The 24,429-nt window shown below is 30.9% G+C and overlaps 2 protein-coding genes across 3 annotated transcripts; one reads left to right on the top strand and one right to left on the bottom strand.

Moving 5' to 3' along the window:
* The first annotated feature begins 1,321 nt into the window (after window positions 1–1,321).
* On the top strand, window positions 1,322–13,697 carry LOC125068011 (apolipoprotein D-like). The gene is made up of 5 exons (XM_047676961.1): window positions 1,322–1,432; window positions 11,630–11,755; window positions 11,955–12,085; window positions 12,347–12,531; window positions 12,746–13,697. The coding sequence occupies exons 2-5, from the start codon at window positions 11,630–11,632 to the stop codon at window positions 12,883–12,885; spliced, it is 582 nt and encodes a 193-aa protein (XP_047532917.1). The 5' UTR covers window positions 1,322–1,432; the 3' UTR covers window positions 12,886–13,697.
* Window positions 13,698–14,359: 662 nt separating this feature from the next.
* Window positions 14,360–23,925, bottom strand: LOC125063956. 2 transcript variants are annotated; one of them, XM_047670734.1, is made up of 13 exons: window positions 23,361–23,924; window positions 23,131–23,294; window positions 22,537–22,733; window positions 22,088–22,202; window positions 21,804–22,003; window positions 21,471–21,724; window positions 21,145–21,399; window positions 20,761–20,905; window positions 17,389–17,540; window positions 17,099–17,278; window positions 16,663–16,805; window positions 16,247–16,465; window positions 14,360–15,031 (listed from the first exon to the last, which is right to left on the bottom strand). In XM_047670734.1, the coding sequence occupies exons 1-13, from the start codon at window positions 23,647–23,649 to the stop codon at window positions 14,798–14,800; spliced, it is 2,547 nt and encodes an 848-aa protein (XP_047526690.1). In that variant the 5' UTR covers window positions 23,650–23,924; the 3' UTR covers window positions 14,360–14,797. The 2 variants fall into 2 exon arrangements, with proteins under 2 accessions (XP_047526690.1, XP_047526769.1); XM_047670813.1 differs by having other exon boundaries at window positions 14,948–15,027; window positions 23,361–23,925.
* Between the last annotated feature and the right edge of the window lie 504 nt (window positions 23,926–24,429).

Genomic DNA, 24,429 nt, shown 5'->3' with positions numbered 1-24,429 from the left:
AATATATTTTTTAAGATTTTTTTTTCATCGACTTTTTTTAATTCAAGTTAATATTTTACAATTATAATAAATTTATTAATATGTATTCTTCTTTTTTATTTTGAATTATATATAACTTAGTGCTGCCCTCTTTAGGTTAAGTGACAAATCAGAATTCCTTACACAAGTTCCAGTATAACAGCTCGGTTTTAGCTTTAGTTTAAATGTTGCTGTATAGATGGCGCTGTTAATAAAAAACTAAATAGTATGCAGATTTTATTAAAGCAATAACTTAATGTATTAAAGCGTAGTAACTTAAACGTAGAAATTTTGTAACTAAGTTGGCATTGTTAATACAAAAAAATATAAAAGTACTGTGTATAAATAACATACTGTAATTATATTATTTGGAATGAGAATTAAGCACTAAATTTCATACTGGTTCACCTTGATAGAATTTAAATTCTGAACCTCTGGTTTGTTTTCATGTTAACTAGTCTTGTTAAATTACAATTGCTTCTAAGAACCTATTTGAATAAAGTACCTACCTATATCTTAATTATGATTTTCTTTTCTTTCTTCAATTAATTATTCCTTTTCCAAATTAACAAAACCAGTAGAAGTAAATAGAGCATATTTTTAATATATTTTATCCCTTTCGGATTCTGATTTGTTATAAATATTAGATATTATTATATATTTAGGTTTGTATAGTTATGTATATATTTGTTGCCGCTTTCAGACTACGTCACGTCATAATGTAGGACCCTGGTTGCCTGAATAAATCATTATCATAAGGAAATTATTCATATTTAATTTAAATATTTCGTTTATTATTTATGTATTACCTTAACTTTGTCGGAATTACCTATCTCTATGGGTATGGTTACATTATCTCTAATATTATAATACTATTAAAGTCAAAATCTACTTAATTTAAGTAGATTACATAATCTTTTGAATGATTTTAAAAATATAGAGTTTTATTTTATTGAATACACGTAACCCTAAAAACTTGTTCGTACAATCTTGCATAAAATAAGAAACTTCCTATATAAAAAAAAAACATTAAACCCATCATACAGTATCTTTAATAAATAAATAATTAAGATTTTGATTAAATTGATCGACAAATAATATTAAGTACCTATCAATATATTTTTTCTCTCGGGGTATTATAATATAATATATATATAAATATTTCACCAAATGCGATCTATACGATACGATACGTTTACAAAATTAATATCTATACTACGATCATCTTCGGATTATACAGTAGATTGAAAAAAAAATGGTAGTATTCTCTAATCATTATTATATTTATCTCGTAGGTTTTATGCGCGCCAGTGCAGTCGACGCTTGACCAGAAGGTGGATCGCACTAACAGACGTTTTTATGTTTAAATACAAGTGTTGATCTATAGACGAGTTTAAAGATAATTGTTTTGAAGGTGAGTTATAATAATTATTAGTTTTCTATTTTATTATTCTGACAATTTTATTTACATTTCCTTATTTATTATGTTATAAGGTATATAATTCAAAAACAGTTAAACTACATAAGTTAATAATAAAAACAGTGACTATGTAGTTACGATTTTCTTAATTGTTCGTTATATCTATATTATAAAGTTTATTTTCCTATTTTTGTTCAATTTATATTAAATTGATATCATATTATTTTTTTTTGTTGTTTAAACTTCAAATCCTACGGGACAGATGTATCGTTTTCAAAACTTTTTATAATGGAATCCGATAATATCAAATATTTGATAACGTATGCGGTGAATAATTTTGACGGCCTTGATTTTATATGTGACGTGATTCGTATGACCGTAAATATTTATTCAACAAAATTAAATTTACAAGTTCAATAAAACATACATTAATTTTAAACGTTTAGTTACAGAATATACATAACTAGGTATTTCTTTGAAAACAAAATATAAAGTACAATTATTTTTATAAGTTTATCTCATTTTATAAGAAAATCATCGTGCTCTTGTATGGACATTCTTATTTAATCATATTATTAGACAAAATGATTTTGCAAACCTTGAAACAAGCAATTATAGTTACAAAAAAGTGCTTGTACTATGAGCGACTAACCGTCAAATATGTATAATTAACTAAGATGGTCAAGTGACTAGAACGTACGGATCTTAAGATCGAAAGTGATAGATTCAAATCAAAAGGAACACCTCTGAGATTTTCCTGTGTTATAAATGCTTAGTATCTATCTTAAGAAACTTTAAGGAAATTTTGCAAACGTTTATCCATACACAAAGTACCAATAGTTGTGTACGTTAGGGGTAGGACTCATATGCCGTCATGCTTCTTCTCGAGCCCCTGCACGATCGTGGGGAGTATTGTGTAAAGCAATTTTTTATTATTATTTTTTATTTTAAAATTATCTCTCATAGAATCTTTGACACAACTATACATGCAGCATAATGTAAGTCCAAAATAAAAGTTAAATCTGATCATTCATTTCGGAGCTACGATGCCACACACAAACATGTTAGTTACTTATTGGCACTGGTTTTTAATATAAGAAAAAAAAAATTCTAGAGCAAAATTTAAATGTTGACTTAAGGGTTCTATTAAACTATCATAGATTAAATTTACGCTAATATATTATTATTACTTATTTTTAACACTAAAGAATAAGTATGTTTGTACACACTAATAAGTCAGATATTAAATTATATTTTGCATCCTAAAGAAAAAGGCGAGGGTCCAAAGAACTCTAAGTCATTATGTGTAATGTACAAAAAGTTAAATGTTTATTGCTTTTAAACGAGGACGAAGCCGAAAATAGCGTAGAGTTTATATAAAAATAATTTAGATTATGATAAATTATGTTGATTGCAGCTGAGTGTTATAAATTGAGCATCAGATAAACAATTTCAATAATTACGGGTAATTTATAACAATACCAAAGGTTGAATTAGTCCTATTTGTACACAAACTACATCATATTAATATTATAAACAGTATCTATAACAGTAAATTTTGTTGTTTACGGAACTTTTCTCAGTAAAATAAAATTCATATTAATATAGTTAATGGTTTAGGTCGAACTATAGGGATGATGATGCTGAAATATGTCGTATGTTCATTATATTAGTAAATCACGACATCGTAGTCGGATAATTTATTGTTGATCCATTCGCTTTTGAAGCCAAAACTACAACAGATACTAGAAAAAAAAAGGAAAAAATAAATATTATGTAATAGTTAATTTAATGTTTATGTCACCAAATATTAATCCGTATCAATACATATATCTATATATATTCATAGAAACGCTTATAAAACACTTCATTGGCCATTTAAATCAGGAATGTTTCGTAGCTCCGTAATCGTAACCAAAATAATCGCCTATCCGAAATAAAAAATTATACAATTATATTTACTACAATTTTGTCTTTGCATAGTGTTATACATAACGAGAGTACTTAATTGAAGTGTAAGGATTTTTTTCTATGATTATATTTGATATCAATTCAGAGTACTTAATTAAGTAAAATTGTTAAGTTGTAACTTTCTCTTTTACAATTTCTAAATGATTTAATTTTATTCCTAACTGAAATCATCCGAAACAATCGGATACTCCGAAATAATTTCGTATCTGTAACCGTAGTAGAAACCGGTAAAATATTATTCATATATCCGATAAATTCATACACACGAAATTTCATATCCATAACATCCCTGATTTTATGCTTACACTTTATGATTTGGAATCGTAGTTATGGAGATATTACGAGATATTTCAAATATATCATAGAAAAAAACCGTAATTTTATCAGAAAAATGCCAGAATAGATGACAGTGAGTGATACGTGCATTTAAATTTTAATTTTTGGCTTTCATATCAATGGATTGTTATATCTTGACTACTTCCAGAACTGCAATTTTGCAAAAAGCAGCTTAATATGTGTATTTTCTAAAGTAAGAAAGTATATCCACTGGATATTAATTAAAGGCTCTTTCCTACAAAATTACTGCAATTAAAATTTTAATAGCCTTAACTTATTTCAAGTTTCTGAGGATGTTCTATAAAATTAATACAAGATTCATTGCTAAAATATATTTATACATTAATATAGACTGAACGTAATTACCAACCTCTCGATTCAAACATATTCTACAAATCCCTATATAATTCAGACAGATAACAAAGGAAGAAAAAATATACACATTCGTAAAAAAAATAATTAAATCATAATATTAACTGGCTTTTTATGATCTAATAGAGTTGGAATTTATTGCATAGCCATTATAAAGAAAATTTGATATGAAAAAATGGACAACTAGTTTCGAACTTAATTAATAGTTAATTCAATTTTGTTATAACTTCATGTTAAAATAAGTCTTATTGGTGTATAGGCTTTATTTATATAAACGAAGCCACAACAAACTACTAGTAATCAATTATAGGACAAGAAGAAGTACATCAAGTGAACGGTATACTTCACATATAATGCCGACGCCCCGGACGTTCGAACAAGTTATGGGATTAAGCGTATGAAATACCGGCTTTTATTAATTATTTTGATCTTATTGGAACAAGTTAAAAGGTTATTATGTGAGTATAAAATAAACAACATCTTCTGTACTTAAATGTTTTTAACGTAAATAAATGTTTTATAGTTTTTAATTAAAAATGTTTTCTACGTGATTCGTAAATATCTCCATTTGTGACATTCTGCTTTATCGTTTAAGTTTTTACCTTTTTCCAAAAATATTAGCGTATTAATAAAATATTTAGCCCAATAATGTTACTTATGATTGTAAGTGCATGTACATACGTATTTGCTTTGGATTTTTTAAGTCAACATTGATTATGAACAATTTTGTATAAATAATAAATAATATTCTAAAAGCACTACCATCTTATTTTTTTGTTTGGCTATACTAAAGGTTACAGAGACATAATTATCATACTTTTTTTGAAGCTTTAAGTAAAATAATATCCTAACATAAAATATTGCAATATTTTGTTTGATACGCTAACTGTTGTGGGCATAAAAAGTATGGCCTTGACGATGGATTTGAATTCACAACAAAAAATATAACAATATAATAAAATAATATAACATACTTTACTGATTATTCAAAATATAATTAAACCATGTCATTCAAATAAAATAGAATATTCGCTTATTCTTGATACTTGTATTTAAAATACTTTACATGCCCAAGATTACCGTTCAAAGTACCGTACAGCCTCCTGACCTAGGCTAAGTACATGTATTAGAAATGACATCGCTAAGAACGCGAAACGTCAAATTGACGTAGTTAAAAGTGTTGTTACCAAGACTTCTTTCAAGGAAATGACGTATATTAACTTTATATGTAGAATCAATTTATTGACTAAACCCGGAGAATATTATACATATAATTGTAATAATATATATAATTTATAATATGTCCCCGTTGTTTTTGTTGAGTTTTTATTTATGATTCATTAAATTTTGTTTATGTATGTCAAAATTCACAGCTCGATGTAACAACCTTTATTTTCAATATTTTTTTATTTATTTAAGCACAAATAACATAAATAACCTTAACATAAACAAACGTTATCAATTTACATATTCAAATATATTTTTTTATAAAACCCATGTTACCCATACACATCCAACCAAAACATAATTATAAATATAAAACATCACCTTATTAAAAAACTATTAAAGAAACTATCCTGAAAAGTTAATTTTACTATCAATAAGTTTAATGTTTGGTCGTAACATAATGTATTTAAGTGTTTACATAAGTATAAAACAAATAAACATACAAATAAGTCTAACAAGATATGCCTAAGATTTCAAAACGGGAACATCATTTGCACACAATAACGGCCCTTAGCATTGTAAGGTAAATCCACTAAGAAAAACATTTTCAACAATCCTTTGTTATTTAAAGTAAACGTACTCAATAATAAAGCAAGTTTCTACATACTTTAATAAAAGTAGAACATACATATTTTTTCTCTTATCGTCACTTAGTTAATGAAAAGGTGCATAAAGCATAGAAGAGCATAAAATCATTTTTTTTTACTTATATGTATATATAGTGTAACGTAAATAATATATAATGCCACTTTTAAAACTGAACTGAACTCTAAAAATTTCATATCAGATATATTTTTTTTCATTTTTAAATTGAGACTTAATTTAGACATAAGCTCTTTTAAAAGTAGATACTTTATAAATATATTAAGTATTAACGGGAATCGGTCGTCTTTATATACGCTCTCTTATCTTTTATCATGTTAAAATGTTTAAATATTATACTGTATTAAACGATATTATTAAGCAGCGTTAAGGCTCAGAGCTGATTTAAAAACCCTTTTTTTCCTTGTTTTCATTGCAAAACTTAATATTGTATTTCGACATCAATTAACTAAATACTCTATATTCAATTAGTTTTTTGATGTTTTTCTAGCGTTGCCTACTTTATTCTTTGATTCATCTGATATCTATATATGCACGTTTAATTTATTTTTTATTATTGAATTTTATTATTACCCTTTGTTATTGACTGTATATTTCCATAACATCATAATGGAATTATCCATTAAGAAAAAATGGTCAAACCACATTTTTTGTTTTTAACTTTTTCTAGTTCTCGACCACTTCTACGAACATGTAAAACTAATAATAGGTACTTGTCTGTACATACTTACCTACTTAATGTTTAATATTTATATAGAAACGACATACGTTCAGGGGCGAATAAGTGAACGTGCGGAAAATCGTTTATTTTTTTAATAAGAATGTGTATTTCGTACGGTCGTCTAGTCTCGTAATGAGTATATTTAACTTATAGGTATAACAAAACACACAGAATACCCATCACTTACATTCATATGCTTATATCCTGTTTATTAATAAAATGTCATGGGTATCAATTGAACGACTTCGATACGCCTTTGATAAGCTTATAAATAAAAGATATAACATAAGATAGCGATCACATCGCGTTGGCGTTAATGTAAAACATTCACTTCGTGATATTCGTTATTGGCTCTTGTAGAAACACCCGTGACGCCTTGTGGCAAACATGTGAAATTCGCATCATGACTATCATGCGATTTGAAAGGTTACTAGAACTGGGGCGGCGTATTCTCTTGGCCAAAGGGAGTAAGGTATTAAATCTACCCCAGACTATTTGATCAATCGTGTATTTTCGTGAAGGCTTATGCTATTTTGTTGTTATGTAAGTTAGAATATGACAGCCTTGTCAAGCACGAAAAAAAAAAATGTAGATGTAGATAGACAGACGACAAAATATGTATGTATAACCATATAACAAAACAAAACAAAATCATGTATTATTACTCTGTCGTTTTTATAGAGCTTTTATTTAATTTAATTCGTCAATGCCAGTAACTTGTGGCTGATGACTTAATAACATTGAATTTAAAAATACGCAAAACCTTTATTTCTGTTAGCATATACTTGTTAATGTACTCGTATCTGAAACCAGTTTAAAATATGACGCCCGTACGTTCGTTTTTCGTACAAAGGCCGAATAGTAATTTATCAACCTGGAAAAGCTCATAGAGTCTTCTGATTTTATATTAATATGATATAATTGCAAATTCATAGATGATTTGGAATAAATTATGATGATAAACAATAGTATATTATATTATATATGTATATATATATATATATATATATATATATATATACATATATAATATAATATAATATATATATATATATATATAAGTTTAAGTTGACAGAGGGTACTATGTACCTACCAATAAAATCGAAAAGACAAATTGGTAACCTAATAGCTTACAATATCAATAATTATTTTATGCCTAATGTTACCAAGGATCATATGCATAATAAAAATAACAATTTAATTTATATTAACACTGATAAAAGTAATTTAAATTGAATTTTAAGACAAAAGAGGTAGTCTCTGGCTCAAGTATTATTAATACTAATATTAATTTACCTAATAGTAATTTAACCTTGGATAAATTCCTAAATCTTAAAATTAGAAATAATCAAAACAATAATAATAGTAAACTTGTAAACCTGGTGTACCAAAACATTCAAGGAATGACAGGAAAAGATTTAGAAATTGAGTTATTCATAAGCAGTAATGCCATTGATATTTTATGTATAACAGAACATTGGCTTGTAAATTATCAGTTTATGTTTAACTTTAGTGGTCACCAGATGGCTAGTATGTTCAATAGAAAAAAAGCTATACGTGGTGGCTCATTAATACTTATTAACAAAAATCTAAAATTTAAAGAACGTAAGGATGTTGTGAGCCTTTCTATTGAGCAGACTATTGAAATAGCCTGTGCAGAGCTTGAGCATGTCATTGTTGTATGCGTATACAGACCTCCTAGCGGGTTATATGAAGCATTTGAGAAAATATTGGAAAGTGCATTATTGAAATTATCTGGATCAAGTAAATATATTTTTATTTGTGGTGACTTCAACATAAATTTATTAGAAAACTGTAGCACAAGTATTAGATTCAGATCATTATTATATTCATATAACCTCATTAACTTATTCTTAGAGCCAACTAGAATCACTGAATCCACTGGAACATGTATTGACAACATATTTACCAACTGTGTACCTAATCATAAATGTATTATAAATATGTTAAGTTCTGATAATTGTGGACAGTTGGCTTCATTTAATTCGCAAATAAATAATAATGCTAAGGATTTAAAACAGACATTTGTTCCAATCAATTTGTATCGAATTGAGAAGTTCAGAAGTAATATCATGGCAAAGCTCTCATATTTACAATTAAATGATAATTCTAATGAGCTTTATAACATTTTTTTTAAATTAATTAAAACAGAATTTAATGCCATATTTACTTCCAAGACAGTCTATTCAAGGAATTTTCTTAAATTTAATGATTGGGCGACTGTCGGAATTCACAAGAGTAGGCAGAGGTTGTATGAACTTTATAGTGAAAGATCATACAACCGGTCTTTTTCATTTATCAGTTATGTTAGTGCCTACTCTAAACTATTCAAACGTGTATGTCATACAGCTAAATCATTGCATATAAAAAAAAAAATTATTGAGGCACCTGATAAAATTAAAATGACATGGAAAATTATTAATTGTGAAACTGGAAGAGTCAAAAATAACATCTCCGACTTTAGCTTATCTATTGACAACAATTTATTTTCCTCAGATCGGGATGTTGCAACTGTTTTTGAAAATTTTTTTGCTGACATTCCATTATCGACAACTAACTCATTAAATTCCTCTCCTACCGTTGCTGAATCATTATTAAAAAACCATGTGGAAGAATGTAATATTAGCTTTAAATTTAATACAGTAAGTGTAAGTGATGTAATAAGTTCCTTCAGATCACTAGATATTAAGAAAACGGCCGATCTGTGGGGGATCTCTGTCAAGGTAGTCAATTCAATAATTGATGTAATCGCACCCTACCTTGTCACTATATTTAATAAATGTGTCCTTAGTGGCGTGTTTCCTGACCTCATGAAACATAGTAGAGTATTACCAATATTTAAATCAGGTAGTACATCAGACCCCAACAACTATAGGCCCATCTCTGTACTACCAACTCTTAGCAAGATCTTTGAAAAGTTATTACTAAATCAAATGCTAGTACATTTTAACAATAACAAGTTGCTACACAAGAAACAATTTGGATTTACAAGGGGTCGCTCGACAACTGACGCTGGTGTTGAGCTCGTTAAAAATATTTACAGGGCCTGGGAGGAGTCACAGGATGCCTTAGGGATATTTTGTGATTTATCTAAGGCCTTTGATTGTGTGCAACACGAAACTTTGGTCAGGAAGCTACGTCATTATGGAATTAGGGACACTGCACTCAGTCTTCTGATTTCGTATCTGAGCAATCGCATTCAGAGGGTTGATGTAAATGGAAAGAGATCTCCCGGGTCTCCAGTTACTGTGGGGGTCCCTCAAGGATCAATTCTTGGACCATTTCTCTTCCTTGTTTATATAAATGACCTGCCACATCTCCTAGGTGATAAACGAGATAGTATTGTTTGCTGATGATACTTCTTTAATTTTTAAAATAAAAAGACGTCTTTCAATATATGACGATGTGAACAATACTCTCTCTGAAATAGTAAATTGGTTTAGTGTTAATAATTTAATGTTAAATAGTAAAAAGACTAAATGTATTAAATTCACTACTCCCAATGTAAGATGTGTCAAAACGAGTGTACGTTTAAACGGGGAAGCATTAGATGTTTTAGAATCTACAGAGTTCCTTGGTATGACAATAGACTCTAAGCTCCAATGGGGCCCCCATATAAATAAATTGGCGAATAGACTTAGCTCTGCAGCCTATGCGGTAAAAAAAATTAGACTTTTGACTGATGTGGATACGGCACGCCTTGTGTACTTCAGTTATTTGCATAGTATAATGTCGTATGGCATCCTACTCTGGGGTAATGCAGCTGACATTAATACTATTTTTGTACTGCAGAAGAGGGCTATTCGTGCAATTTATAACCTGGTCCCAAAAGATTCGTTAAGAGGTAAATTTAAAGAAATTTAAAATAATGACTGTCGCTTCTCAATTTGTTTTTGATAATGTTATGTATGTACGCAAAAACATAAATGATTTTCCCAGAAATTGTGACGTACATTCTATTAACACTAGGAACAAGAATAAACTTGTTACTCCAAGTACCCGATTACACAGGGTTAGTAACTCTTTTTTGGGGCAATGTATACGTTTTTACAACAGGATCCCAGAAAACGTTCAAAATTATTCAATTATAAAATTCAAAAGAGTCGTTAAAGAGCGTTTGTGTGCTAAAGGATATTACAACACTAATGACTTTTTAGTTGACTGCACACCTTGGGAATGAAATGATCGCCTCCAGGCTGTTTCAAACAACTAAAATATACTTATCATTGTACCTACATGGAAAATGGTTAAAAAAAATTAAAAAAAATATATCCCGCTGAGTTTCTTTCGCCGGTTCTTCTCAGGTCCGAGGTGCTAAATTCCGAACCGGTGGTAGATTTTTGACAATCAATAAGCAAGTGCAAACACTTCTATATTGAATAAAGATTTTTGACTTTGACTTTGACTTATATATATATTAAGTTAAAAACTTCATTCAAATATGCTGCGAGTAATACTAAATTTTATATTTGATTTAAAATACTAATCCGTGCCAAATAAACCAAAAATTTCGTAGTCCGAAAGGTAACGACGTTAATTTCATACAAACTCTAAATTATCACAGTATGAAAGTTTTATAACAATCGTAGTAGCTTTTACAAGAACCTTTTAAGTTTCGTATTATTAACCTCTATTTCGAATTTAACATTATAAATCATTTGTTCTTTGTCGAATACCTATTTTTGCATCTATGATTACTAGTCATTTTAGTCTGTTAGGCGTATTTTAAGCATTACGATGAATGCCAACCTTTGACAAAAGTTAAACAATGAAAATCTATAATATTTCCATTGCAAACAAAATATCTTGAGACTTTATTATTTTGTAATTATATATATATATTTTTTATTAAAGAATAGAAAAATTGCCATCAGCTTAACGAACATTAATTAAAAAATTATAATAATCTCTAAAAATAATAGTTCTTCCTTCTCTTGTAGATGTCTGTATTGAGAGCGATCGCTATTTTCCTATGCGGGTTGTCATTGCAAGTATGCAGTGCGCAGATGGTGTTCCCTGGATCCTGTCCAGATGTAGCCGTTATGGGTGATTTTAATGCTAATCGAGTAAGTTCTTAACTTTTTATTTACGTTTATTTCCTGAACTTCATTCTCTTCTTCGTTCGTTCTTCGTTTATACCCCTTTTTAATGATGTGATAATATATATTCTTTACTTATTGTGTTCGAAATATAAGTCGGGATAACAGCAAATCTTTTTATAATAAATATTTTGTTTTTTAACATTTCAAATTTTATTGATTTCAGTATTTAGGTAAATGGTACGAAGTTGAGAAATACTTCGCAGTATTCGAGTTCGGAGGCAAATGTATTACTGCCAATTATGATCAAAAAGACAATGGTGTTATAAGCGTCGTCAATAAACAGATAAGTTCTTTGTAAGTAATTCATCTAATATATATTACCATACTTTATGTCACTTTTTCTTTTTATAAAGCTGATATATTAGCCTATTGGAATTTTGTTAACCGATTTTGGTATTCCTTAGACTAAACTAATATTATTTCTATACTAAGGATTTAATAATATAGTCATGAAAGTTAAGATACTTGAAGTTTTACTTGGATTATCGATTTTTCACAAGTGTTATTTGAAAATGACCTATAAATATTTCAAACAATATATTTTTCTGTCACCAGCACTGGCATGAAGTCTGAGATAGAAGGGGAAGCGATGCAAGTGAGCCGGTCCGACGAAGGCAAGCTCTCCGTCCGGTTCCCATCACTACCCATCAACATGGCCGCACCCTACTGGGTCGTTGACACGGACTACGACAACTTTGCGCTGGTGTGGAGTTGCTACGAATTTGGCGTATTTCATACGAGTATGTATGAAGTCGATATACTTTTATATAGTTTGTGTTCTTTGTTCACTGTACGTAGGTATATAGTAACAATATCAAAAGACGAGTATCCGTAAATGTATTATCATCAAGATATTTTCTTTTCAAACATTATTCAGGTTAAGTTATTTTAAAAATCTATTAATTTTTTTTAATGTCACGGGAAATAAATTGATCAATAGTATGTCTCTTGTAGGAAATGCATGGATATTGACCAGAGAACGAGACCCACCTGTTGAAACTCTAGAAAAGGCATACGCAGCCGCAGACAAGAACAATATCAATCGAGCTTACTTCCTGCGAACAGACCAAAAGAATTGCCCTGACGATGACTAAAAACAAAAAAAAAAAATCCAAAACAAATTACATATATGAATTCAAAGAAATTGTGTAATTAACATTTAATGCATTTAATAATGTTAAAAGTAACTTACTTGTAACGAGGGACATAGTTCTGGTTCATTTGAATTCCACCATCACAACGCTCTTCAATCATCTCCAAATTAATATTTTAATTCGCTCTGCTGGCTAAACAATCGCTTTATAATTTGATTGCCTTAAGTATTTTGCCTATTATGGCAAATATCTAATGCAATATGCTTTTTTTTTTACTTGAAAATCTTTGAAGTCAGAGAGACGAATGTTTTTTATCATATTATATTTGATTTCTAAATTAATTATGATCACATGTATTTATAGATTTAACAAGGAAATGAAGGACGAAGTGTAATTTTAAGTTTTAGTATTATATACACAGCAACCGTTTGCCGGTTATTTTCACCAATAAATGGATATATGAAGGAAATTCATAATACGTATTAAAAGCATAGGTGGTAAACGAACAGGAGGATCGCCTACAAACCCGGAAGGCTTGCCCATACGTTGCCGTCCTTTAAGGAATGAGTACGTTAAATATTATTTGGAAGTCAAGTTTTAACTTAATGTTAAGATCATCTCGAACAATCTATGTGTTTTTTTAATTGTTGTACAATTTGTGTCTGAGAAACATTTTTTAAGCTGTACATATAATGTATGTAATATGTTCACATATATACATATTATACAAATACACATAAAATAAACTCATACATATTATTATGATTATTATTTATTATGTTGGCACTACCCTCGAGTTTAAAGATTAAAGGTTGTTAAATACAAAATGAGACACAAAAATCGAACGAGATATAAAACCTATTTAATGCAAAAACAATTCTTAAACATTTTAAAATATGGTTAAATTTAAGGTTTTGTTACGTACTTAAGTATAATAATAATTTCAAAAGTTACATGTTGATATTATTTGTATAAAAGTAAATATATGCGTCAGCCTTTCGTGATTATTTATATATTATAATTATTAGATGATTTTTAACATTTGTCTAAATAATATTTTGGTTTGTGGTTAAGTCGTTAATCCACACTAAAAAGACTAAAAATAATGGAATGTATTGTTACTATGGAATTCCATTAAAATATTACAAAAACGTATCCAAAAATTTATGTGAAAATTTCAACATCAAATACACAGAAAATAATTTAATTTAATTTAAAAATAAAACTAAACTACGTAAATATAATTATGGTTTTTCGACTTATGATTGTGTGTATGAAAGGAGCCGGATTGGAATTTATTTTTTCACCTTTATTCCAAAAATATAATAATAATAATCAATCATCAAATAAAGCAACAATTAATAAACTATATTTCATTCATAAGCTTATGCTTATGAATGAAATTTAAAATATATATATGTTATAATTAGAATTGCAATAAAAACATTAACACTATCCACATGATTTAGACAGTATAATATTATAATAGTCTTCATATATTATCATCGGACGACAATTGTTGCTAGACTTTATACATATAATTCATTCGATTAAAATATGTAAAAAAGCTTAACATTTAAAACATAAAAAAGAAGAGTCAACAAGAAAAACCTAGTACTTTTTATGGTCTTAATAGAATATAACAAAAAAACGAGCACAGAGAACGTTCTAGGCCATTGCGATGTGCTCAAGCAATGGCCGGGGACAAGTTCTCAAGTCTCAACCATAGAATGACAATTGTTTTTGTTAAACAAATTATTACGAATGTTTTGGTTATCCTACAAATTCTATTAAAATGATCTTCAAAAATTAACACATCGATATAAAACGAAAATAGTGACTAATAAAAATGTTATATTTACGTATTTAAAATATCTAATTAAAAATTTGCATTAAGACTCCTTCGTTGTGACTATGTCGGCGTGCTATCGTCAGAGTGCCAACTTTTCCGTTTTTCTCTCGTAGCTTCGTCGTAAGTGGGCGGGGGTGGTATGTGGTCACTCTTTGTCTTCGCGGGCTTGGGTGTCGATGCGAGGCGGTCCTCTTCCGCTTCCTCGGGTATGGAGTCCCTCCGGCGGTCGTACTCGGAGAGCGCGGGTTGGGATATGTTGTTGCGTTGGGTTAGCTTGGGCGCGCTGTTTGCTAGCTAATAAAATGTATATGTGTTGAACAGATTGCTGTAACATCTAGACAACATATAAAAGGCAAATACGTGACTATCGCTCATATTTATAAGGTTATTTCATAATTTATAAGCAATGCGAGTCTTAAAAAGGATGCCGATGTTTTCTTGATTGTAGCATTATTTTAATCTCTCACTTGTTTTGTATGTATATGTGCCTATTAACTGGACAACAATATTCAACTCAGAGAAATCAATGTTTAAAATAATGTCAGTTCCACCAAATCTCGACCAAACCTAAAATAAACCTAAAACCTTCAAATAGTAATGTTTTGATGTAAAAAGTCGTACTTCCTAATTGATACAGAATATTTAATCCTTATTTATATACTCCTGAGTGTATTTTGAATATGTTATCATTTTGTAATTAAAACTATAAATTTTCATTAAGCCGTGACAAGATAACTTAGTCAAATAGAAGAATCACAAATTCGTATTTGAATTTTACGTACTATTTGCTTACTAAAGACTGTTTAGTTACGAATGTTGTATTTTAAAATATTGAAAACTCTAAAAATGCTATATTGCGTATAGATTATTTTTCTCTAAATATATTTTGAGGCTACATAATATATTTCTGATAATAAATCTGATTGGCAAGATGATTTGAATAAACAGATGATCTTAGATAGGGTATCGTATACTTAGGAATGTAATGAATCAAATCTGTAGAGGTATTCTGCAAGATGAAACTCGGAACTCACCGCAGGACACGAACATGAAATGTTAGAATATGATATGTAACATTGACTGTAATAATTATAAAATGTATAGGGTGCACCGTAAGTTGGTACAATTTACGAGTGAGATACGAAATGTATTAGAAAATTGCACTACTGTAAATTTAAATATGCGTTTTACTCGAAAATCTATTAAGCACATTATTTATATATTTAGTAAATAGCAGGCCCTGAAGTCTTATATTGCCCTTGTAGTTAGTAAGCTATCCTTGAAACTAGATCCTATATTAATATGGCCTGGCCTCGACCTAAGCCCTTGCTAGAGTGCTCGAATTTGAAAGGCAGCTTTCATATATATATTTAAACTTTAAAATCTGCTAAGCCATAAGAGGTAATGACAAATAGCTTTGAGAACTGATTTCTAAATTAAATATAATTTCTATTAGATTTGCCAAGAAAATGCTAATGCATAATAAAATTTAAAAAATAAACAAAATACCTTATATTGGTGCGTAGGTCTATTCTGACTGGACAGGACAGGGTTGGATATATGCCCTCTGCCTTGGTGATGGTTGATCTCCAACGCAGATCTCAAGAGATCAACTTTAGACGAGGAACCTTGTGGCGTTTTGGGAGATATTTCAATATTGCTACAGCGTCTCTGGCTGTTACTGCCGCTACGGCTACGGCACAATTCGTTTATATCACCTTGTGAAAGCTGTGAAAAATAACAAACAAAATGAAAGTCGAGCTGAGAACTATTTTGCTAAGCGATAATAATATTTTATATAAAACTAACACTATCTACAACCTATACCGATAGAGAGCTTGTGCTTACAAATAACGAGATATGTATATAAGAAAAATTGTTTTAATAAAATATAAAGACAAAAATCATATCATTTTTTAACTCACCCTTGCTCTAGAGCCTCTGGATAATGAATGTAGGGAACCTAGTGGGTTGAAGCGAGTAATTATATGGAGTCTCTCCAAAGATACCATAGTACCAGCATCTTTGCGTAGAGGTTCGCCATTCAATTTGTCTCCTTCACCACTTTCTGTGAAGATTAATATTCTTAATTGCTATTCTCCGATTAGGATTACTTGCTTTATATATTTGCTTTAACATTAAATAAAGACGATCATTTTTTCTTTAAGCACGGACATTAACTGATGTCCATATAAATCTAAATGGCCAACTAAAGTAGTGATATATTTATATACGGATTATAAGCTAGATTAAAGTGGATCCAAATATAATATAAATGAATAAATTTTATTTATTAATATAGTTATAGTTTATATCATATCGTAAGACGATTATTTTATAACACAACCGATCAAAACTTGCCAGTATCTGGATCAGAGACGTCATGAATAGTCTTCATGTTGATTTTTCTAAGCCAGAAATAGTGCAGAAGACCATATAGAACTCCACCCAGGAATGCTATAAGTCCCATGTAACGGAACGCTTCTCTGGTCCCCAAAGAAGCAATCAATAGACCTCCTCCAAAACTGCCGCTTCCTCGACCTAAGATAGTACCTAGTTTTATACTTTATAGGATTTGCTTAATGAATTAATTTACCGAAAAAGAGTTAAAATGAGACCTTAGTCAAATACAAGTAATAATACAAACTAACCCAAGCTAAAATGTGCCATTCCGAGGACACCTATCAATGTGGCTAACAAGCTTTTGGGTGCCAACATCGCGCAGTACGTAGCGGCGGCGACCCACATCAAATGGACGGACAGTGACTCCATCGCTTCAAAAGGAAAACACCACCAGGAATTTCTAAAAAAAAACACAGTAGTGAATATAGAGAAACTGATTACCTTCTCATTTGGTTGATCATCGAAAAAAACTATTATTTTAAAATGCACAATTAATACAAAATGCAATGTGACTTAAAATGGTTTTTCTCTTGATTTATAAATAGTAATAAAAATATTTATTTTTCCATTCTAGAAGATAAAAGACATTGTAGTTATGTAGATGAAGTCTACATTCCTCAATTTCGTAATCCGATATGACTAGTGAAGGTTTAGGCAAATAACCGGAGGATTTGGAGATACAAAATTAACTAACTTTCGAACTCCGAGCTGCTACTGAAAAATTATTATCAAAAATCTCCAATAACTTTGTTGGCCTAGGCTGAGATTTGAACCAGGCAGCTCAGGAACTATAGCATTATAAACTAACCAATAAACGACGCAATAAAACATATCGTACAATCAAAATCAATAATACGATTAGTAACAATGATGATTATTTACTCTTGGTATCAATAAGGGGTGACATACGATAATGCTAAGGTCATAGATAATGAAATATTGCACACTATCACACCAGTATGGGTAGCTTCTCTTCTGATCTTCTGGTAATTTGCATTGACTATCATAAATGTGGTAGTATATGAAAACAGTAATTTTCATTTTGTATTGAAGTTTTTGGTTCGCATTAAACCTATATATAATAATTATTATAATTTATAATGGTCGTAAAGCACTAACTTACATTGCAAAAGACATTCCTGTAATTGGCCTTAGAATTGGATGGTGGGTGGTAAAGATTTTTTTAATACCTTTTATATATAATAAAATGAAAATAAATATACCTATAATTTATTTTAAGTTCATACTTCTTTATCGTAGTGACAAACTCGACCAGCTAAGGACTCATTGATGGTGTCAGAAATTATATCGATCGAAATTGCGAGAGTTCCGAGACATTAATAATAAGAAAATTGCAAATTACTTATTATATACAATTTCCATAATAAAATACTCATCATTCCAGATGATTTACTTGCTTGTTAACTTTGTCGCAAAAATAAAATTCATAGAACGATAACAAAATTTTCAGCGAGCGATGAACACGCAGTGGGATTGGATATAACACCCACATTCGATCATTTTGCTCATAAACTTGACAATGCTTTACCGTCGCGTAATATTCCTCAACGAAGTAAATTCTATAATTGAAACAGACGTTATGACGAGCTGTGTTTCAAAATTACAGACAAAACACGGAAATATTTATATACAATATTGACTTCATAGAATTGATTTGTATTTATTCACGAAATTTTCTGATCTCTACCGAAGTAACTGTCAGTCCTATTTGGACAATTATTTTGCTTTAGATAGTCCTTTATTAGGGATTATAAAAATGATACGCTTTGTAACTTCACGCTATGTTCCTATAGAGCGGAGCATTAACTTTACTCGACAACCAATATAGCAATTTATATGTCACAAACATGTATAATCTAACGCGGGTTATTTATTCCACGAGGCACAGCACAGTAGAGCGAGTTTATTTGTATATCTTGACAACTCAACGCCTCGATTCCATTGAAATGACATATGCAGGAGTCATGGAGATAAACATAGGCTACCTTTTATCGCTATTGAACAAATGATCGCACTCCACTCGAGTGACGTAACACGCTAAATCTACATCATAATATTATGAATTTAATTTGTCAAAAAATCCATAAAATTACTGATTACGGTGTATATATAGAGAATGTAGGTTTATATAAGCCTTGTGCAAGCCCGTCTGGGTAGATACCACCCACTCATCATATATTTTACCGTCAAGCAGCAACAGTTTGTAATTTTATAATAATAAATAAATAAATATTGGACAACACCACATACATTACTCTGATCCCAATGTAAGTAGCTAAAGCACTTTTGTTATGGAAAATCAGAAGTAACGACGGTACCACAAACATGTTATGTTCCGAGTTGAAGTAAAAGTTAGCCAGTGTAACGATAGGCACAAGGGACATCGGTAGCACATTGGTTATATAAGCAGTGGATAAAATTTCATAAGGCGCTGATGTCCATCGGCAGTGATGACCACTTACCATCAAGAGGCCCATTTCCGCCTACCAATGCCATAAAAAAGTAGGTACCTACTTGTTACATGCATGTAATCATATTATATATACTTTTTATTAACAACTGTGGTTTGCTTGCCGGTTTAATTGGAATAGATATTTCGAAACTTTGGCAAGTTGTGTCACTTAAAATTTTTTTTTAATAGTTTTAAAACTAGATTGTGACTTGTGACTCTTTTTAAGTACTATAGGCATTATAATAATGTTATATTTTTGTTACTAACCGACTTTAAAAAGTAGGAGGCTCTCAATTCGTCGGAATCTTTTCTTCGATTAAGTTGTAGTTTAAAAATATTAAACTTATAAACCAACAACGTAAATTAATTCAATAATAAACAAATAAATGTCAATGATTATTATGTTATTAGTTTTTATTTTTTTGTGACAGCTATTACGAATAGTGCTTCTAAAAGCACGTACCTAAATATCGATGGTTCTACGTCTGAACTCTTTCCGGCCGTATTCAATCGATGAGCGGCACGTTCGTAAATGTCTCTGCTAATATGTTCTGTAACATCAGTCTTTGATGCCGCGAAACATATACAATCTTTGCATTCCTGACAACAGCTAATTGCGTATTCCTTACAGTATCTTCCAGTATAATCATTCAATCACTGTTATTACAATTGAATAATACACATCGTCAACCCTTATCAGATAAGCAGACTATTGTTATGTCATTAATTGTTGAGTTCAGAACAAATTGTGATTCATGTAAATATTCCTAGAGTACGCCCTAGATGATGCTAAAAATAAAGCATATATTTACGTTCGTTATCTGTTATAGTAGATATATCTTTCAACATTGTTGTGAAACTTCCCTACCCGCCGATTACCATAATATTATAATCGCATCTTCAATTGATAAATGTAAGGTCGACTTGCATACCAGGGGTAATGATATCTTGAACGAAGTAATTTATAGTATATATGAGAAGGACATGTGAATGAAAAGGTCACTTGATAGTAAGATTGAAGATACAAGACAACTAACTAAAACAATTGTAATTTTAAAGTCATTTCTTGAAATGTTAAAGTGGTCGTCATGGGTTCTAAGTTGTTATGTTCCCTGTGCCTGTAATTACTCTGTTAACACATACTTACTCTATAAACGAATAACCAACTAGTCTGGCTGCGTGGGAGAAGAAGGCCACGATGATGACGTTGACGTGGCCGATGCGGGAGGTGATGGCGTCAGCTCCATACAGGAAGGGAATACTGCTCAAAGTGCCCACAGTCACCGTTATACCTGTGTATCAAGATTTTATTATTACTCCCATGAGCTGGATATTATATATATTTTTAACATTCAACATTGTAATATATTATAAAAAAATAGATGTTACGAATATCCTATGATTTGATTGAAATCTTTCAATTGACCCAACATAACTGCAATTTCGGAAGAAAATGTTGAATCTCTCCTATAATAGCTAAGTGTTTATTTGATTTATTGATAGTAATTTCTTACGTTGAGTAGACTCTTACCGAGTAAAAAGTTGGGTGCTCCGAGTTCCTTTAAATATAAAAAGAGATACGATTCAATGAATCCCCAAAAATTTCCAAGAGCGAAAAGGAAAAATATGAATATAATTATGTGGGGCATTTTAATTATGTTCACTAAATCGTGTAGCAAATTATCAGCTGGCAACTTCGCTCCGAGGGGCATCACAGCGACGGTGATGGCTGATATCAACAACAATACGTCATAAGTATAGAAAGCTGCTGAATAGTCCGTGTAGCCTGTAACAAGGTGCAAACATTCATTAACTGCGTATTGACATTGGAGATAACGATTACAAAATGCTACTTACCGACTTGTTTACTTCTCATATCTATGAGCATGCCAGTTATAGGGGAGAAAATTGCCATCCCAATACTTGAAAACAATCTCTCTCGGCCAAAATCACCACCATATTTTTGAATCATCGTTAAGGCTATTGGATCCATAATCGTTACCCCGGCTGATAACATAATAGTTCCCATGAAACGTAGAAAGAAGTAAATGTAAAATGTTTTATCATCGCTCTCCTTGTAATCTGGGGGACATATATCCGGGCCACCTTTCCTAAAAGTCATCAAGTACAGGGTAATAAAACTTTTATTTATAAGTTTTAAAATAAGCATTGAAATAAACTTATAGTTACCTAAAGTCACATTTTTGCACCATGCAGTCAGCCGATAATGTTTCGAGACGCTGTTGCGAAAGTTTGGTCATATTGTGCAGCATCACGAGACCGCCACATCTCAAATCTTCCTTATCAAGCGCGGTAATATTTACTCCTTGAGCAAGGAGAAGTTTCTCGCCAAACCTTGATCTGAAATCTGTTACTGTATCATTGTCGTCCTAAAACAAAAAACGTAAAGCAATTAATGTTATTAAATGTTATCGAGAGGCTTTAAAAATCTTGACATTAAACATTTTACAAACCCTTTCCATTTCGATTCCAAGCTGTTCTTTTGGTTCGCCTAAATCGTCGTGTACTTCTATCAAAAAGAATGCTGCATCATTATAATCTTCGTCATCATCAGTAATATTAAGGAAACTGTAAAGTATGACATAACATCCTTAGATTAAAGCCTTTAAAAGGTAGATTTTAAACCTGGTACTACTGGTAATTTAACTTTAAATCTGATCATTGTTGTCATAAGCTATAAAGTTAACGAATAATTAGTAACAGTCCATTATAAACCACTTTCCACTAGTCTACAGGTGAACATGCATGTTATCATTATAGCTAATTCGTAGGCTCTGAGGAAGGCTTAGTGTACATTAATTGTGTTTGAATAATCGTTTCCGACTATTTACATGACTATTAAAGCGATTTAAATCTAATGTAAACTGACGTAAGCAATTTAATAATTATTATTTTTTTGAACCTGGTGTTGGAAAGATTCGGTGGATGAATCTTGTGTGAAATATGAAAATCGAGATCGTCTTTATCATCAGCTGGATCACTGGATGGTCTCTCAGTAGGTCTTGATAACATGCAGTGGTCAACACATCTGTCAAGAACGAAGTCCACTTGTTCATCCTCATCAGGACATTCTCTACTAGGACATGGACTCCACCAAATCTAAACAAATAAAGAACAATACAAACTGCATCGCAGTTAAACTCCATCGAAAGCTTAATATATTATTGAACAACTTTAATATAAAGCTAATCGATTTGTAAGTCATTTGCATTAAGTTGAGTTACTCCAATATTAAATAAAAACATTTGAAAGTAAGCGTAAAGGTGGTTGGTTACACTTTAATTCGAATCAAGCGTTGACTTCATAGGCATTAATATGCATAAATTTAGCTTTATTCTCTTAACCATGTCACAGAGCACTGTGACAAAACTGTTTAATCCGTTAAGACCGGATGAGATCCATTTGCTCAAATTCTGAGGACAAGAGTTAAGTTCGTAACTACTTACGAAGACATGATTCCTTTTTTGTAGTTAAATTAGTTTTTAATCTGAAATACCTCAACGCTCCTTTTAATAGGATGTCGCATAACGTAAGCTGACGGCATCACTCCTGGAGTCTCTTGATGTGGAATCAAAAGCAGCGAATGGTGAAAAGCTGCGTTCAGTATGAGGGCTGTAATTACTACTGGTTTGTACTCTCCGAAGCGATCGACTAGAAAACCTAAAACCAGTACATATTATAATGCTTTTTTTTTAATTTAAATATTTCGCCATATGTCAAACTTACCTGTTATAGGTGGACTTAAAAATGTAGTAAATGGTAATGCTAAATACACAAAAGAAATTTCTGGCACAGTTAGACCTATACTCTGCATGTGTATTGTCAAATAAGGCAAGAGAGACGCCGTTGCCCCGTACATCACAAATAAAGTCACTTTCAACATTATGAGATTCGGATTGATCCGCAACCAAACAATCATTCTTCGGTAGCATCCTTCTGGTTCTTCACTGTCCTCCTCCATGTTTGACTCCTCCTCCGCGTACTTCTTAGGTATATCATCCAAAGATTTCGACATATCTCGTTCGCGAGTTTTCACATTTTCATTACAAAGTTTAAGTGTTTGTACGCGGGCTATATCTTATCGACTGGCGCTTGGATCGGCGGCTGAGGTTGGCGGTGATGTGACGATTATTTATTTAGGGATTACACGTCGTGACTCGGTGGCAGCGGGAAGCCAGGAGGGTCCCGTGCTCCCGAACGACTGCGAAGCGGACAGGCCGCAGCGGACGTCGCGGTACGCCAATTTACAAATAATAGCAAATTATCCTCGTTTAAGAAGTGTCACGGCGATTGGTGGGGATGTTGGTTAAATCGACTGGTGATCCGAAGACCTTGCGGGTAATAGCCGAGGTCGGGGCGCTCCCGCTTGGATCTTAGTTCCCGAGATGAAGCCGCTCATCGCGAAATAGCGCGCGACTTCCTTGCCGCATTTGAATGTGAGTTATGAAATTATGTACTATCCATTTAAATTTATTTATTATTAACAATATTGATAAGTTTTCTGCTATACAATATTAAATTAAAGAAAACAAAATCGATATAAATCTAACAGTATAATTTGATTCAAACCAATTATAAATCAATATAATGTTATTCTCGTCCTAGGTATTTGTTATTAAGCATTTATTATTGATAGAAGATTTTTATATTATTTCAAATAAGAAAACTAATTTTCTTAACAATATAGTTTAATCACTGTACGTACTTATATAGTTAAAGAATTGAGGAAAATAATTTACCGTCATGACTAGTTTTTGAGTAAGTTGATCATTCAAAAAGAAAAAAGAAATCTGTT

The sequence above is a fragment of the Vanessa atalanta genome, chromosome 1, assembly GCF_905147765.1.
Source record: "Vanessa atalanta chromosome 1, ilVanAtal1.2, whole genome shotgun sequence".
NCBI lineage: Eukaryota > Metazoa > Arthropoda > Insecta > Lepidoptera > Nymphalidae > Vanessa > Vanessa atalanta.
The sequence above is the reverse complement of the archived record's forward strand: the minus strand, read 5'-3'. Positions and strand labels throughout refer to the sequence as shown.